General features: G+C 41.8%; 1 protein-coding gene across 1 annotated transcript in view; it reads left to right on the top strand.

The window, feature by feature from the left end:
• poc1a (POC1 centriolar protein A) overlaps positions 1-18,717 on the top strand; it is a 33,387-nt gene extending 14,670 nt beyond the window's left edge. The window contains exons 10-11 of the mRNA XM_084035165.1: positions 9,363-9,641; positions 16,990-18,717. Coding sequence (XP_083891291.1) covers positions 9,363-9,641; positions 16,990-17,100 — 390 coding nt within the window. The 3' untranslated portion in view covers positions 17,101-18,717. The remainder of the gene's footprint in view (positions 1-9,362; positions 9,642-16,989) is intronic.
• Positions 18,718-19,116: the final 399 nt, after the last annotated feature.

The raw sequence follows: 19,116 nt of genomic DNA, 5'->3' as shown, positions 1-19,116 counted from the left end.
CCTGTCAGAAACGGTCCCGGTTGAGTTTGACCTTTTCGTTTTTTGGGCTTTTGTTGACTGCTGTCAACATGTTACTGATGATGTTGCCGTTACCATGGCAGCTTCTGGTGGCAGTGTTCATATCCACTGGGATCACTCAGCTTTAATTGGAACGTCAAGCCATAAAAAAATAAATGTAATCAATAATAATACATACTTGGCATTTGACACTGCACTAATTAATGTCTGTGATAGCAAATAATTAAATACGAGCACTATTCACTTAATGCTCTAATACTCTTTATTTACAGTTAAGAGTGTTGCACGCCATCAAACACACATTAACCTCATTAACCGGCGTCGTTTCCCGGCAATCACATTTCTTTCATCCGCCTATATGTGTTGACATCTGCCAGTTGTTGCGGTTAAATTCATGGTAGTAGCTGCACCTGGAAGTGCCCGCTTCCTAGATTTTTTCCTTTTCATGTATTATTTATCAATTCATAATTTATTATTAATCCAGGCCCTTTCATCTCTCGTAAACTGCCGCAATTCTCAGACACGTGTTGCCTCAGAGGAAGCAGAGAGGAGAAAAATGTCATCAGCTCGCCTACATTTGTTCAATTCCCTTTCCCTCGGAAAGTGTATAAAACCCAGAGAGGTACTCGAATAGAACGCAATTTTCAAATCACGCAAAAAGCTGCAATTGTTTGGTTTTATTAATGCTACGATATGGAGCAAAGGATCAGGAACAGCTGACAAATGCATGCCTGACGACTCGACCACCAGTGTGTGAAGTAGGATAATCAATTAATCTCGTTTCATCATAACATGTAGGCCCAGCACAGGAGCAGTCTATATTCTGACTATATCCAATGCTCTGTGTTCATATTATAGAATGATGTATTGCTTGTGTATAGTAGAGAAAAATGTATAAGAAGCCCACACATATTGAATACCAATTGCAATATAAATGCAATATATTAACAAATCATCGTATCATTCAGGTATAACTGTAAAGCAGGAGAAGTGGCTAATGTGCTGTTTTCAATTCATTTATTTTCAGAGAAGCAGAAAAGAATGTTTGTTCTGCATGTTGCCATGAAAGTAGTGCTGCAACTCATACGACCAAAAGTCAGACAGCAAACTAATTAAAAGAAGTGTAAATAACCAGCGTGTGTTTAAGGAAGCTGATTAAAACTAAACTGATAGAAGTTTTGTAGGACATGAACTCAGTCAAGCACTGAGCAACAAGTTGTGCACCTTATTTTACACTTAGTTGCTGCGTAGCTAAACCTCATGCACTCTTATCACAACAGTTGTGCAATAAATCATACCTTAAGGTAATTGTTTGAAAGGTATTAATTAAAAACAATAGTATGATCATTTTTTTGGTGGTGTAGTTTGTGGTGCTGCTGAACTGTATTGCATTATTCAGAGAGGAGTTTATGTTACATGGCATCTCCTAATTAATATATGATTACATCATTACAATTAAACCTTCCAAAACAAACAGCAGCAATATAAGCTTCACAGTGGCAGGATTTAATGTAGTACTGTTGTATTAGACTGCATTAGTTTTAGCTAGGTTCACATAATTAGTGTATCTTCTCCATTCAAAAATATGTTCCCGTTTGTCCAGAACAGCATTGAACACCTCAAGCTCCTTCAAGGTTTTTGGCAACTGTGACTAAGTTGTATTTGTGTGCTTGCAAAATAAATATATATATATATGTTTTTAATCTAGCCAGTACAGTGGATAAATGTTAAGCGTATAATATTAAAAAGAAAATCACAGGTTAAGCTTTTAAAAAGACTCTAAATGAATGAACCTCTGAGTATATTGTCGGCTGACACCTAGAAGCTGGTTTGGAAAGCGTCCGGGACTTAAGCCCACTAGTCTGTGCTTGAATAATGTGATCGAGGTGTGAAAACTATCCCTGCTTGCTATGCCAAACATCCAGTATTACACACGGCGGCCTTTTGGCTTTTATTCATTTCGCCAGGAAGAAATTGACTAATGAGACAGTAATGCTGCGTTTATTCATACGGAGGCAAAGGCCACCCATGGCTGCTGCCCTCTCAGAATCACATCCACGGGGATTTCAGAAATAGCTAATTTGATACGCTGATCTTTTAATGTACTTGGATGCGAAGCCCCATGACAATTTTCCCGCGCTGGGCTCCATACCAGGAACATGTAGGCCTATTTGTTAAAGGCATTAAGCCGTCTTTTAAATGAGGTCTCTCCACCTAAACATTGAGAGTATGTGTGGCTCAGTCAGGCTGCCTCTGTGCTCACGGCAGCTGAGCAAATCTCTGTGCCACTGTTTTGGTGTGTGTGTGTGTGTGTGTGTTTGTGTTCGTGTGTGTGTTGTGTGTGTGTGCACGTGCCAACCGTTGCTGACAGGCAGATCAGCTCTCTCTGATCACATCCACCCTAATCCCTCCATCCATCCCCTCCTCAACCCCCCCCCCCCCCCTCCCTCCCTCCCCCATTCATGTCTCTAGCTTCACATCTGGGTCTTTCTCCCTCTCACGTGTGCAGGCAGACGAGCTGCACACTCACAGCAGGCTTCCCTTTCACAGCGCAACACGCACACACACACCGCTCAGCTTCAGGATGTGGATTGGAGAGCGGGGAGGGGGTTCTGAGACTGCAGTAGCTGTATGAACTTCTAATCTCCTTCAGCATTATTTTATTCATTCACAGGAGCTAATGGGCAGCTGTAATTGTTGCTAGAACAGACCAAACTTTACCGGCGGCTCAACAAGCAGTGAAACAATCTATGAGGATTTATTTAAGACCTCGGAGCATTGCACTGAAGACTCGCAGTTTCTGGTTCTGTGTGTTCATTTTTAAGGTACCGGTACGGGGAGACAGGTGGTATTGTTCTGACAGTAGGAGTCGAAGGCATTTGACAGCAGGGAATTGAGCGAAAAGGCAGGGTGTGTGACAAGGGAGTGTTGAAGACAAGATAGCAATGGAGTTAAAGAGAGCCTAATGGTCTAGTGGAGCGAGAGAACATCAGCGAGAGGGAGGGAGAAAGGTAGCAAGTGGGAAAAACAGGGGCGAGCACGTGAGCGAGCCAGCCGACACGAGCGCAGTGGAGACAAAAAGAGGCAGACCGAGATGCCGAGCCGAGGCATGGGAATAATACAAATGTGAGAGCCATTTACAGACACCTGTTTGTCCTCGTTACAGGGATGGAGATGGAAAAACAGGTGGGGATCAGGAGAGATGTGAAGAAAGAGACAGACAAAAGAATAGCAGGAAGAGAAAGGGGTTGAATATAAACTAGTAGGGGAAGCAGTCAGAGAGAGACTTTGAAAAGTGACTAGCTGACTGAGTAGTTTAGGGAGAAACGCCCTCCCTTGTCGAGTCTGTAAGCTACAGCCGAGGCCAGAAGCATAAGTCACAGCTGAGTCACATCGCGGCTTCATTCATCAAAAAAGCGTCACAAGCAGTTTGTCCTGAAATGATTGCTCCACTGTAATTAACTGAGCAGTCAAAGAAACGGTTTTCCTCCATCTTATGGTTATATTATGTACACACCCACCCTCCAGCTTCACCTTGAGAATATTGTTTATTTACTATTTTAATGTTTAGTTGCAATTAAGACTCGGAAAGCAAGTATTATTGATGGCCTTTCCTTTAGAATATATAGATCTGTGGAGTACAGTAATGTATGGCTGAATACGGCTTCTTCTGTGGCAAAACAGTGAGATCTATTATCGCCAGCTGTGTTACCCCAGAGTAATATAAAGGAAAGGGCGGACCTGGATGATTGACATGAATTTAGAGTAAAACATAGACATTATCCTTTAATAGGGACAGCTGTCAACACACGTTATATGCCTGGGTCCATATTGTTGTTACTTACAGTATCGGTCTTCTTCCTTCAGGAGTGTGTGCAGCATTAAAAATGTCTCCAATGATGCTACAGTGGAGAAGCCCCCGCGTATTTACTTGGATGCTCCTGATTGACACTTTGTGTACATTAAATTACAGGCCTGTATTTGTGGTCCACATAGTATTCAACGAGATGAGAACGTGCTCGGCATAATCACGGTTTGCGTTACATGTCAACGTGGCTGCTGTGGAAAGGAGCGACATGTGCAAATGTTCTAGTCTTAGTGAAGGTTCGAGATGCGGCGGCCAGCAGCAATCATGGGTTGTCATGGTGATGCTGATGATGATTACATATCAAAATCCCAAAAAGAGTAATCAAATATTGGCTTCATCTAATAATAATAATAATAAAAAACAACAACAACAACAAAAAAGCACACTCTTATCACCAGAAAACCCTGCAATGTTGAGCAATAAAGAGTCCCTTTAGTTCACTTTCTAACCGCGTTCTCTCTCAGGGCCAGTCTGACGCCAAATCCATTAGAGTCAACAAAATTATATCGCACCGCAAACCAAATGACATCGCTAATTGGAACGCACAAACAAAAGCACCAAGCAAAGTGCTATCTGGCCCTAAAAAGGCCGTATGAGAACAGAAGACTATGTGGCCACGCTAAACAGAGAACTACCTTAATTAAGTGTAGACTAAGTGAGCTCAACATGGCCATCGAGTCAGGAAAATACAAAAAAAATCAAGGTTCCCCAAAGAGCAGCGCTTCTGTATGCTGTGCAAGGAGGAACAAGTCGAGCTGTGCTTTCTAGCAAAATGCATGAAAGTCCAGCCAGTGGACCAGACGGGTGTGGTCCGAGCAAGGGGCTCCAGAAGTAGGGGGGTTAGTGAGCGGTGAACGGCACATCCCATAGCAGGATGGTCTCTAGTTAATTTGATTATTTACACCTGTGCTTTTCTTGCTGTGACATGTTAAATTGTCTTCTATGAAAAGGGAACGGGACAATTGCCAAAAGCTATTTTAACCAACTCACACAATTTACATTCATTAAATTTACCACAGAAAGTTGTCAAATATTAGATTAAATAAATACAACTTCAACTTGATTCAGGTTAAGACATTTTAGATGATGTGAAATTAAAATAAAGCACTGCTCTTTGGAATTACAATTTCTATATAAAAGTGATTAATCACTCATCATTTTCACAAGTTCAGTAACATCACGCTTCAGTGCTTCGCATTAAGTCAGCGTTGGAAAAAGTCCTATAATAGTGTTCCAGATTCTCAATTAACACTGGATGTGCCGGTATGCATAAAACCAGAGCTCTGACACTGGTGCAAGTACATGAAACCTTTGTCATGATTAATGTTATACACCTGTGTTTAACAATGACGACTTGAGCTCTTTCTCAACTGGAAACTCTTACTGTTACCACTGCAGTCACCGCCGTCGTTCACACGTGAAACCCAGCTGAATGCATCGTGTTGTACAAGGTCAGATATACAACAGTGTCCCTGGTGTGGTAATGGATCCAGGGAGATTTGGCAGATGCTTGCTTTCACAAAAGGGTAAGCCTGGACTTTCAGGGAGCTTTCACACCTGTAGTTGGGTTCATTTGGTCCGGACCAAGGGAAGAAATGATTTATTGTTGCACACTGTTACACTGACTTCCTACAAACGATCCAGTGGAATAAACGTTAAGTTATATAGACAAGTTGATTGGACAATTTTGCAGATTGTCATCCTACCCCATCAGCACCCACGATCAGCAGATTAAACTATTAGTGGTTTAGCTTTTCAAATCATGCTATAATCACGCATCTGCGACCATAAAACCCTATGATTGCCTTCACGCCACCAGTCTCTGTTGGCTTGTTCATCCACAGCAGGGTTCGATCGACAGCTTTCACACCGGCCTATACAAATCATACCAAAGCATAACAATCAGTGCATCACCCTGTTGGCTCTGTATTGTGAGAATTGAACATTCATTTTTCAAGTATTTGCGTCCCCAGCAAAGATCATCTTAAATGTCTTCATCAGGTGTCTTTAAGGTGCATTTATTTAACATCCACTGTTGTTTTGGCCCTTTTTCGCCCAAATATAACTAAAATTGATTGAAGAACCAGCAAGTGAGAAGAAAGTTTTACACAGTTGAGTGTGTGTGTGGAGATGAATAATTGTGTGTGCAGCTTGCAAAGTGTAGTGATGCCTCGCTGTGTGAGACTAAGAGTTTAATTTGGGCCTCAGGAAATTTTCCACTGTTGGTTTTTCCACTCCAGGTGATTCATTAAGGAGGGTGGTTACTGTGTGTGCTGTGTTTGCATGCACGCATGTGTGTGTGTGTGTACACTTGTCACTTGTATCAGGGTTTTTCCCTGGCTCCACGTAAGGCCACGGCAGTACAGGACGTGTTGAGTTCGCAGAACAATAAGTTGTGTTAGCATCGGCATCGTTATGTACACAAGTCACATTGCAAAGCATGGTATGTAATACGATAAATTAAAGGTATACTGTATAAACCATTTTCTTGGTCTATTGCAAATTATTCCAGCTAGAAAAAAATGTTATGCAACAAATTAATTGTTAAGCACGCAGTGGAAAATGTTATTTCAAAATGTTCTGTTTTAAATATTTAATATTTAATGTTTACATTTTTCGAAAGCAAAACTGACATCCCTACTATAAACTATAGCCTACGTTTTTCAAGTCCACAAGAGATGACCTCTAGTGGCTCGTGCTGTGCACTACAACACATTGTATCAATACAGCATCATAGAAAGCCAGCGTCTGTGTGTATGACAGCATTGAAAATCATACCGTCGGGATTTCTAAATACCGTGCTATACCGTAATACTGTAATACCGCCCAGGCCTAATCTGTATGCACTTCTACATCAGCTTTCCAGCATGTGTGTGTTTGTGTGTGTTTGTGTGTGTTTAAGCAGCTGTTTTAATACAAAGCTTTAAGTCGTAGTCTCAACAAGAGTTAATCCTGTCTTGGTGGAGCTTGTAGGCTTAGCAGAATGCTCTATTTTCTCTCTCTCTCTCTCTCTCTCTCTCTCTCTCTCTCTCTCTCTCTCTCTCTCTCTCTCTCTCTCTCTCTCTCTCTCTCTCTGGGCTTCTACGTGTTTGAAGGATTTATCCCCGATGTGCAGAGAGACATATATTTCATTTGATTTCAAATTGAAAAACAAAAGGGTGCATTCAGTCGGGTGCAGCCCTCCGCCAGGTGTGTCTGCAACAGCCACAGCTGTATTATATGATTGAATGAACACTTACCCCCCGTCTAGACCACAAGTGTGTCTCACATAACAGATATGCTGTAGTTTAAATCTATTCAGATGTCTGCAGTGTCTCCGCTCCGTCTCACAGGCATAACCATGACTTGACACGTTAATTTAGTCTTCAAGTCTATTATTTCCACAATATGTGTGTAAATGTGATGTTGACGTCCAATAAAAAGGCACAGATTAACTGTGCTTCTGTCAGATATGTGTGGGAGTCCCTTAGCTGGTGGGAAACTGGGAAACACACGGTCCAAACTGGGAAAACTGTTTCCCCCTACTGTGTCTCTGGCCCCAGAGCAGTGGCTGGGGATCGGTGATTCACTCAGCTGTGTTATCACTAGCGAGTGAGGAGTCAGACAGGCAGTCCATGGCCGTGTAAAATGGGCAATAAAAGGTGTTTTTGCGAAAGCGTGAGTCACCGTAACCACCAGAGGTCCTTGAGCATGCAGCCATAACTGGACACCCAGAGGATTATGCAGTTTGCTGCAGCAGAATGTGAGATAAGTTGTGGACAAAACCAAGGGAATTCTAAACATATATTAGACACCAAATTAGTATTTTTCCAATTAATCTTAATAGCTTTTTTTGTTCCTTGCCATTTAAAAAAAACATGTCTTCTAATATTGGTGTCAATAAATGAAAACTTAAAGCAACTTTAAAGGTAGAAGCTTTGGACTACAGATCAGGCTAACCACCACATCACCTGGATATCCAGAAGGAAGACGATGAAAACTAATGTTACTAAATGTATTTAAACTCCTTCCAACCAAATCCAACCAGATTTGGCCAATTCTACACTAAAAAAAACAATAGCATAGCCCACGTACATGACTGCAGTGGAATCACATTTCACTGTTGCACTATGTATTTCCAATGTCTGTGCCAAATGTGTAGAGCCACGGCCGCTCCGCTCATCTGGCTTCATTTATAAGGTACAGTATGACACGGCGGCCTTGAACATGCTTAGCTAAGTGTGAATGCATTTCCTGTTGCGTGGTGATGAGTAAAACAGTTGTTGTCCCTGAGACGGTGACGAGATGTTGTTGTCTTGAACAAATGCACGCACACACACACACACACACACACACAGACAGACACACACACACACACACACACAGACAGAGGTCTGCGGAGACGGACAGAAATATGGAGAAGCTTAAAGATGTGTGCACACAGGTTTTTAGTCACATACACATGGTGATGGAGAGATGTGGTCACTGGCCTCCATGTGTTTATGTCTCATTGAATTAATCACAAGGCAGACAGACTGACTGGCAATTTGTGCTTCTGTGTTAGAAAGAGAGAGTTGACAGTTTCCTTCTTTTGACTCCAGAGCCGTCTGAAAGCAGTTTTGTAAAAGCCTCCTTTCTGGAAAGAAAATGGAGTCAAACAAGACAGCGTTTAAAATGTCACGGTGTTCTTACTGTGCTGTTATATTCGGTGGCGAAATATAAGAAAAGTGATGATTTGTCAATTCTCAATTCATCGATTGGGGAACGGCAACATGATGAAAAATCAAAATGTCATCTATGAACTCTGTTAAAAACCTATTAAAAACCAGCCCTCTTTTATACAGTTTCATATGTTTATGATTGAATGGCATCAGACAACATGAAAAATCAGGAAGACAACATGACAGATTTTCAACATGGAACAAATTCAAAGTATATACAGTAGTACGGGCCAACATTTGCCCATAACTGCATGATAACCATCATTGTCGTCAGAAAAACGTTTGATTCACCACCATGCTTGATGTATTGACATCGTAAAAAGAAAGTCTGAGACAGTTCTGAATATATATATATATATATATATATATATATATATATATATATATATATATATATATATATATATATATATATATATATATATGGTTTGAGCAAGACTAGATGTAATATTACTACTTTTACATGCAGTTGCTGATACGATGGCTGTTCAGAAACTCAGCCTGTGATTCATCAGTGATCTAATTAAGTGCTTTGTTCCGTCTTTTTGAAAAAGAGCAGAGCCGTAATTTTATTTTCCGTATGTAAAGTTATAAGGAAGCAATTTTAAAAGTGTTGTGGTCTGGGAGTTGAGCAAATTACATTCCTGTTTCATTGTTTCCGCTTTATTCTTTTTCATAGTTTATACTCACTCCACCAAAGTACGTTATGTGAAGCACATCAGAGGCCATCTGAGTTTAAACTACTCTTCTTCACCCTCCTTCCTCTCTGCTTTTAGGCTTCAGAACCATCGGAGCATTTTAACGGACAGGACTCCCACACTGCTGCCCACGCTCAGAGCGGCAGTCACAGTGGCAGCCCCAGCAGAGCGACTCGTTCCCACACCTACAGGCACCTGAGCACCAGCTCTTCTTCCACCCACCAGACACAGAGCCGAGGTTTACCGCCGCAGTCGGCCCAGGTTCAAGCACAGTCCCAGGTCTCAGAAGGAGGGGTCCCCCCCGGTCTAGCCGGCACCCTGGAACACATCATAGGTCAACTGGATATTCTCACTCAGGTAAGCAGAAGATCTAGTTAATCTCTCGTGACAAACAGCATGCAGTGTGCTTTGGCTGTGCCACCCACTCACACTGTTCAGAACAAAAGCTTCCTTTTACTTTTCAACCTGCAGGCCAGAGATGGTTTCAGCAAAACAGACACAAAAATAGATGTAAAAAAAGAGCAACCTTCCCTTCTTTTTGACACTGCATTAGACACTCTACGTGTACACATGTGTATGTGTCGGAGTACGCCGTTATATCTCAGTATTTCATCAGCACCCGTCCTCTACAGAAGGTTACCTGGGGCAAAAAGCTATGCTGCTATTATATTTTGGGCATGTAATGTTGATGCTGTATGCACCACAAATGAAATTCCATTCACCTCTGGGCTATGGAGGAAAAACAGCAATGTTATTATCTGCACTTTTAATATGGGTGATCTGTCCCTCAACCATGCATACATACACAGTATCGCAGAGCGCCAGCTAACTGCTATCTGTAACACTAAATTGCACTGAGACAAACATTTGCACAATCATTACTTGCACTAATTTGTGGGGACACCAATAACAGAGCGTAATGAGGCCCATAGGTTGCTCTAGTTATTGTCAATCATTATTGTAATAATAATAATTATTGTACAATCAATTACAAGTATGAGACATGTGTACTATGCAGATATATTTGACTTAGCAAATGAACTTATCCTAAATACACAAAGTGAGGACAGAAAAACTATCCTAACGAAGCCGGACCAAACCGGAGACGCAGGACTAAAAATAGATCCTCGAACCGAAGCAGAAGGGCAGTCGGTCCCACGTCTGCTATGTGTCAATTTATGTCATATTTGATGTCGTGTGTGTTTTAGAGATGGGAGGATTAACCGATTCGTATCAATACATGAACACGATCCAAGATGCGAGTGCATCGGTAGAGCAGCTGCTAGTCGATGCAAGTTTTGAAAGAAATCGAGACGCATCGGTTATAAAATGTTTGCAGCGGTACAATCTCATCTCCTAGATTATTAGACGTTTTATTCAATTGTTTAGAAATGTCACTCACCTCATTGCAAAGGGTTCCTAACACCTATCTGATGTTTTTACTTTGCTGCTTTCCACTCAGTGTTACCATTAAATATACCATTTAAATATCACTTTCTAGAGATGACTAGAAACCATAATTCCTGTTGATTGTGAAACGTGTGCAGCTGTGGATGTCAGATACTGGGAAGACTCACCCATTTAGTTTAAGCTCAACGCATTCCTGTGTGATTCCATTAAACTTTTACTTCTTATGCAGATCCAAATGCGTTTATCATCATTCTAAAGTCGCTGCATATTTTCTGTTAAGTATTTAGTTTAAGGTTGATGAAAAACACATATAGGACCCTTTTTAATAATAAAATGTCAACAACACATGTTGTATCGATTTGAGGATGTGTGGATAAACTTTCCATAAATTTGAGACAGAATTTATAAGGTTCATATTCTAATTTTTTCTATAATAGAGAGAGAGAGAGAGAAGAGAGGTGAATGAGAGAGCTGTGTGTGTGTGTGTGTGTGTGTGTGTGTGTGTGTGTGTGTGTGTGTGTGTGTGTGTGTGTGTGTGTGTGTGTGTGTGTGTGTGTGTGTGTGTGTGTGTGTGTGTGTGTGTGTGTGTGTGTGTGTGTGTGTGTGTGTGTCTGGAGGTTGTGAACGTGCCCTGAGGGGAAATGCATCATTCATATGAGTGGTGGCAGCACTCTTCCCCACTCACTGATATTAAGTGTAAACGCTTTATGGTAACGCTGAGATGAGGGAACACTTATTGTATGTTTGTGTTTCTGGATTTATTTTTTTTCTTTCTTCTTTCTGCTTTCAAGCTGCAGTCCACCATGTGGTTGCATTACATATTGGCCCACGGCAGCCAGGCAGCTAGGGGGGGAGGGGGGGGTTGGTGCCAACCTCTTCCTTTCAAGCCCACTTGTACCCTGAAACCAGATGGATCGTCTGCATCTGGTTGTATCCTTCTGCTCTTTGAATGTTCGGTTTCATTCTTTTTTTCCATTAAGGAAGATAGATTATGTAAATCACATACAGCGGTTTCTATGGAGTTGTCTTTATATTGTATAATCGCACAATTCTGGTCACCTATCTGACCATCTTAAGGCTGCCATTGAAAAAAAACATTGTTTTTTCCCCGCGGCTTTCAGTCTTTTCAATCCAGTATGGGACATGTCCACATTTAGTTTCTCACATGCACTCGGAATAATGCGTTTCACAGTTCTGCTAATGGCTTCATATGATCCCACTGTTCTTCAGGTGCTAGTAATGCACCAAGAAGAAGACTGACTGAACCCATAAACACTGATTTAAACAGGAAACTTAACAATTATATTTGCAAATGTTTCACGAGGAAAGAGATTTGATACATTTGTCGGACCTCAACGACACACACACACACACACACAATTTGTTTTGGTGAGTTACATTAAAATGTAAATGTAATTTGTGCACCTTTAATTATACCTATAGGGTTTGAATGGGACGAGAAACAGGAGAAGCTCAAAGCCTGCATAAAATTCAGTAAAAATGCAGGAAGTAGCACAGCTGGGACGGGCTTCGATGCGCTTTTTAACCCAAGCAGGTGTTAACACTGGCGGGTTGGTGGCCTCACCTGCTGTTTTATAGATGGCCTGTTGGTGAGAGGTTGTTTACAGTGAGTTTCACAAAACACAGTGTGGTTCAGACAACTGCTAGTTAAATAGGAAAATAGGAATCGTACAACAGACTGAAATCTGGCAGCAAGGAGGCAAAGTGGGAGAGGTTGGCGAGAGACGTCGCTACCAACAACACAAGCCATAAAAATATCTCCCCTCAAACCAAAAGTCAGATTTGTTTAATATAGATTGAAATATTTGGCAGTGTGCTTGATTTAGTTCACAATGCAAAGTGCAACTGATGAGGCTGCCATTTCCCTGAAACCCAGACGATGCATACGAGGCATGTTAAATGTATTTCCCAGACAGAATCAGGGTTGTTTACCTCCAAAGTGCACTCACACTGTTTTATAATTCACAACAAGCTCCGAGCAGAAATAAGCTGACACTCTTGTTGTAATTTCTGTACAACTTTGGCTAACACGGAGATTTAAATCCCCCCCCCCCCCCCCCCCTCCATCCCTTGAAGATTAGGCTGACAAAGCGACATTATTTATTTCTGCACTTTATACTTGCTCCTTTTATACGTCTTTTCCCCAGCTTTATTTTTCACTATTACAGCTCTTTGTAACTCTAATAGTCAAGGAGAGGGGATAGAGGGAAGATGATGAATTATTCAACGTTAGACTGAAGCCTCCAAAGCCACAGTTTGCTGTGTTAGCTGCTTTTCACTTGTCTGCCCCCCCCCCCCCCCCCCATCCCCTTTCTTTTTTCCTCTCCCCTGTTTGATAATTCATTGCTCTTATGTATCCTCTCCCGCTACGCCTGCAGTACCCACACTTATCCCCTTCCTTCACACTCATACTTTTAATTATGAGGAATCTTGAATGAAGAATTGCTCTCTCGCTCTCAATTTCATTTACCAATCCGAGAGCAGTGGCGCCCTCTTTTCCTCAATGGACTATTAGTCAGTAGATGAGAAGATTTTGTGAACTCTGTGATGTGGCTCATTTGGCCTAATTGGGCAAATTTAGGGGCAGCTCTAAATAATCAAAAAGTTTTGGGTTTTTTCTGTATAAATGTATGTTTCAAATTCTGTATTTGTAGGTTGACATAGTTTGATGCATACGTTCTGTTTAGGCGAGAGAGTGACGGAGGATGCGCTCAGAGCAGACAGCTGTTAACGATTGAGGCAGAGGAGAAATTAGCAGTAAAGCTGTCAAATGGTTGTAAATGTATAGCGTTGGAGATTGTGTGAATAAATGCTGCAGCTCACTGAAGTGAGCATCAACTTCTGGCCTGGAGGCACAATAAAGTACCCCCTCCCATGCTCCCAACAGCCTGGAAACCGAAATAGGAACGTTATCGTTCCCTTTTTTTGTTCTGTCAGATCAACATTCGAGGCTGTTGGCACGTTCATAATTGACCACAGACTGTCCAATCATAGTACAGCATCAGCCAGCTCCGACCAACTGTCTGGCTCCGCTCCATAGACTCTGATGCAAGCGTTTAAGATTTTTGGGGCATTTCCAGGCTGGTTTTGTGGATTGCGAGCGAGTCATGGTTCCACGTTGTGCCTGGGGCACATAGTGATACTCATTACCCAGTCTCTAAAATGTGACATCTGTACTTAAAAAACCCAGGGAGCTATCATTAGCAGAGTACGTTAGCACATCATTAACTATTGTTAGCACTTCGATGCTACGCCACGACGATATATACTGAACGTACGCACGCGCTGCTTTTGCTTTCTAATGATGCAACGTGAAAAAAAGGCCTGCCCCACTGTAAGGAGCTGACTTTGACACCTTTCACCAGCGCCGGCTTCGTCTTTCTTTGACTTTCAGACTATTGTAGCGTGGGTCATACCAAAGCTATGAGACTTTGTAACAGAGGCCAGTCATGCTCGGGGCGATGGAGGGTATAATGTGTTCTGGAGAGAAAAGAAAAACAGCTTGCTCTATTTTTAGGAGCATAAAGATTTGGTTTCTACTCCAGATGAAAACTATATGCCTGTATAATGTTGCTGCTGCCTGGGGACACGTGCAGAGTTACACACACACACACACACACACACACACACAAACACCCATGATAGCTGGCCAGGGTGAGGACTGGGTAGCCATATCGGGTTGGTAAGATAAACAGGCTGGTATTGATCTAGAAACGGAGACAGGCAGAGAGGAGGAAAGAAGGAGGAAATACAAGCCCTTTCTCTCTCATGATGCATGAAATAGCAGGAGATGTTATCTAGTTTGATGACCCAAAAGAAAACACCACTCGCCCACGCACTGTTGAACTCATTAGGTTTGTGCTGAGTATGAGATTATCTCAGGGATTTAACAATCTTTGTCGATTCCTCCATCATTACGCGTTTGATCGTTCATGGGTTTGTGTGTGTGTGTGTGTGTGTGTGTGTGTGTTTATTTATGTGGCACCGTGAGGTCAATGCAGGACCTTGAAAGGCCAATTACCAAATGCAGCTGGATCACTAGAAACATGCTGCATATGGTGTCTTGGTTTTGAAAACCATGTTGTGAATATTTAAACCACAACTTCATAAAGATTCATGAAAATATCTAATTGAAACACTTTTTACATTTCTAATAATATATAAAACCAAAGATGCAACAGTCACAACAGTGCAGTGTGTCTTGCTTCTTCGTCTGTTTTGATAAGGTGGTTTGTAAATGGAGCCACTATTCTCTCATTATTATTTTAATATTTTTGTATCGTGAAGGTTTTGATTTCTAATACTATGGAAAGTCATGCTTCATTTTTTTTTCAGAAACAGATGAAAGAAATGCTCAATAAGAGGTTGTATTTCCTTACAGAAGCTAGCGGAACAGAGGCTAGAGACTCAGCTTTCTATTAAACATCTTAATAAACGTGTGGAGCCGACATGACACATCTGTCAGTCACGTTGGTCTGTGAATGGAGGACAAAGCTGCAGAAATAACAAACTAATCAGGTAGTTTTTAGTCCAGTCCAATTGCAATGTGTCGACGAATGCCCTGATTGCATCTGACCATTAAATATTGGTGAAAGAAAGACGGTCCTGGAGCAGAAATGAAATAATAGATCAGGAGAAATCGTGACATCAAAATCCTATGATTTAGACCCTGCTTATTGTATCATAGTTCTGACTTTCCCCCTGCATAGATCTAATGAACTAACCCGGCATCAAGTTATTTCTCAATAAAACAAGCTGAAAAGTTTGTGACAGCCGACCACTCCTGCAGTAAACTAGATTGGGTTGTGTTTTCATGTCTGTCTCACACACAGCTGGTTATATTTTTGATAAATGGCTCATCTATTCCCTGCTTTCTAGCAATTTCAAAATGACATACTGGAACAAGGAGGGACATGAGATTAAAGTTCAAGATATGTTGACGTCTAGAGACCCTCGTCTGTCACTGGCAACGTTCCAGAGGTGTGAAAAGTACAGACTCTCGATACTCACGTAGAAGTACAGATACTTGTGTTAAAAAGGCTCTGGTAAAAATAAAACTACAGATTCAACTTCTGTACTCAAGTAAAAAAGTACAGGCTCTGACACATATTCAAAGTATAAAGTATCACTATGAAGGACATTAATACGGGCTGTTTCCTTGCAAGGCTCACTGAATCTGGCGTCATATTAATAAGTAAAAAATAATTGATAATCCCCCCGAAATGCATTAAAACTAAAGGAAACGAGCCTGTTGTCGAGATAGTTGTAGGGAGTAAAAGTACAATAATTTGAGCAATATTATTTCCTGACTTATCTATCCCCACTTTAAAACATTAAAGTTGTTTAAAAATAAAAATCAGTGGACAGAAGTAGTGATTTGAAGTTTGATTAATAGAAGGTTTCTTTTTTTTTTTTTTTCTTTTTTTTTTTTACCTCAATTAGCTCATCCTGAAACACTTTTCAGCTTTTATTTTTACATTTACTTACTGGCTTAATATTCGTCAAACACATTAGAAATATATATATATATATTCACCCAAACCTGTTAAGCAATTAAGTGAACTAACTTGCAGCCACTAAAGAATTAAAAATAGCAGTACTTTGCTCAGTTCTCCTGGTTTTGTTAGAAAGTCTTGCCTTGAATCCTCTACGTTAATTTGCTTTAGATGATAAAGGGCTGATTAAGTTATTGCCCTTGATGCTTCGTCTGAAGCTCAGATAAAAGAAAAACCTAGAAAAGCCAGCCCTATCCTCTGTAATCGCTTCATTCAGATGGTGAAATTCCACCTGGGGGCTCCTCTGGTAAACAGGCTCCGATGGCACAAATGCACAACAAATACTGTCACTGTTGGAGGACGCTGAGAGGAAAAGTACGTCGGCTGTGATCTCACTGCCCACACATACCCGTCCCGTTCCGGATAGCGACCTTCTTGTGTTCTCTGTGTGCGTTCGAGTGTTTATGCAACTGAATGAGAGGGAGAACAAGAGAGAGTGCGTGCCAGACACAGAAACTCTGGTGTTTTCGGCTCAGGCAGCAGATCTCGCTACGATAATCAGCTGGATTGTCTTGCACGCACAACATCTGTCTCACGCACACACACACACAACTGCCTCTTTCACACACACAAACACAACCATTATATAGTCATTACTGTCAGGCTGATGCTATACAGCCCTCTCTAACATGCTCTTTCTCTCTTATCCATCTCCTTCCTTTTCCCCCCCTTTTTTCTTTCCTTTGTCTTGCTCCTCTCCTCTTGTTGCCTCCATCCAGACGGTTTCGATCTTGGAGCAGCGGCTGACGCTGACAGAGGACAAGCTCAAGGAGTGTTTGGAGAACCAGATGGAGATCAGTCTACATCTCCGGAGACAAAGGGAGGCCTAAAGATGACGCCACCAGCGAGCGGGAGAGAGAGGTTGAGCCGTGGAGGGAAACGGGGTCGCACCAACACGGCCATTAACCAAACACGCGTACAGCACTCGCTCTCACTGTGGTCGGATCACACTGATGAACGACGCGGCGCCGAACCGGTTTCCTGACTGGAATGCAAATGCACGTTGAGCCTCACCGCTGCTTGTACCGTGTCTGGTTATTTTGTGAAGAGATATCAGAAGTGAAGGAGTTGAATATTAGAGAAGTTGCTCTTCGACAAAGAGTGCTGAGAGCGCAGTCCCTTTTCTGCTGACGAAGGACCTGCTGCTACTAGTCACTGTGTGTGTGTGTGTGTGTGTGTGTGTGTGTGTGTGTGTGTGTGTGTGTGTGTGTGTGTGTGTGTGTGTGTGTGTGTCTGTGTGTGTCTGTGTGTGTCTGTGTGTGTCTGTGTGTGTGTGTGTGTGTCTGTGTGTGTCTGTGTGTGTCTGTGTGTGTACAAAGTGGAGACACTTGCAAGAGACTTTTGCACTCGCCTCTGTACTACGTGTGTGTGTGTGTGTGTGTGTGTGTGTGTGTGTGTGTGTGTGTGTGTGTGTGTGTGTGTGTGTGTGTGTGTGTGTGTGTGTGTGTGTGTGTGTGCGTGTGCGTGCGTGTGTAGGCTCACGTAGCATGGCATCAGTGTGAAATGCTCTGTAAACAGGATACACAACCTTCATGTCCACGAGGCACCGTTATTGTTTCAGTTGCGCTGTGATCTCGATGAACGGGTTCTGCATTCACATGTGGAACACGGGGCAAGACTTTGGGATCAGAAGCGTTCCGGGTTTTTTCCGTTTGTGGTCCGAGTAGAACCGACCGTTCACATTCAAGCAGGCTTTGGTTGTATGCAGGTGAAAAGTCTGCAGAGCAAAAGAGGTGGAAGACGTTGTGAAACAATTCATGCGTATACGTGTTCTCTGCAACTGCAGTCTTGCATCTCTAGTTGCTAATCTCACTTTTACTGAGAGTCATTTAAAAAGGAACCATTAGATATTATTCACTACGTTTGCTGTTCACAGGTACTTCCATGTTGTAGTAGAAGCACGTTTTGATGCCACCCATTCCTACCTTTTAAGGAACTCATATTGCCTTTTTTTTCCAAGTGAAACTATATATTTGTTTCACATTTTGAAAGTTTTACACTGGGAATGAATTGGCCGTTTAAGTTAGATTGATGCTCTTTTGATTTTCTACTCTGAGTGTACAACGGCTGATTGTAATGACTGCCGTTTCTAAGATAAGCTTCTTGTTCCGTCCTTTTTATATCCTTTGTCCGAACCTTTTATACGTTAGAAGTAACTTATCTTGAACCTTCTTAATAAATCTTTTCCACCCTTATCTCTGACTTGAAATTAGTTGACAAAAAGATTCCGGTTTGCTCTTTCGCAACACTGAGCTCTGTTTGTGTAACGAGTGAAAGAGCGTTTGTTTTCATAATGGTTGCCAAATCGATGATGTCACCGGGTTACTTTCAAAGAGACTGTTTCCTGCTCTGATTGGTCCACAAAGCCCAAGCAGTTACCCAAGAAATCATGACTTTTTTCTGTCTTTTATTGTCCTCGGCAGAGCTGTTAAGATCATAAGCCATGAGCTGACATCCATTGCTCATTTTCAAGCGTTTCTTTGCCAGGTTTTTTTTTTTTTTTTTTGTGATGGTTTATTATAAAAACATGGTGGTAGCAGCTAAATACATCTGCCCCAGCCATCCCCCCCCCCCCCACACACACACACACACACACACACACACACACACACACACACACACACACACACACACACACACACACACACACACACAAGTAAATGACATAACCTGACCATTGATGCTGGATCAGAACTTTTATTTTTAGAAGCTCAATGAATGAACGAGCCCGAAGCCACGATTAGACGCACGCTGTGTTTTCTCCACAGATTCATCTTAAAGACCTATTCATTCGATGATTTCATTTAACAAACTACTAATATGTTTACATAGTGATGTAATGAATC

Source organism: Eutrigla gurnardus, assembly GCF_963514095.1.
Source record: "Eutrigla gurnardus genome assembly, chromosome: 2".
NCBI classification, from domain to species: domain Eukaryota; kingdom Metazoa; phylum Chordata; class Actinopteri; order Perciformes; family Triglidae; genus Eutrigla; species Eutrigla gurnardus.
This window is presented reverse-complemented; position numbering and strand designations above follow the sequence as displayed.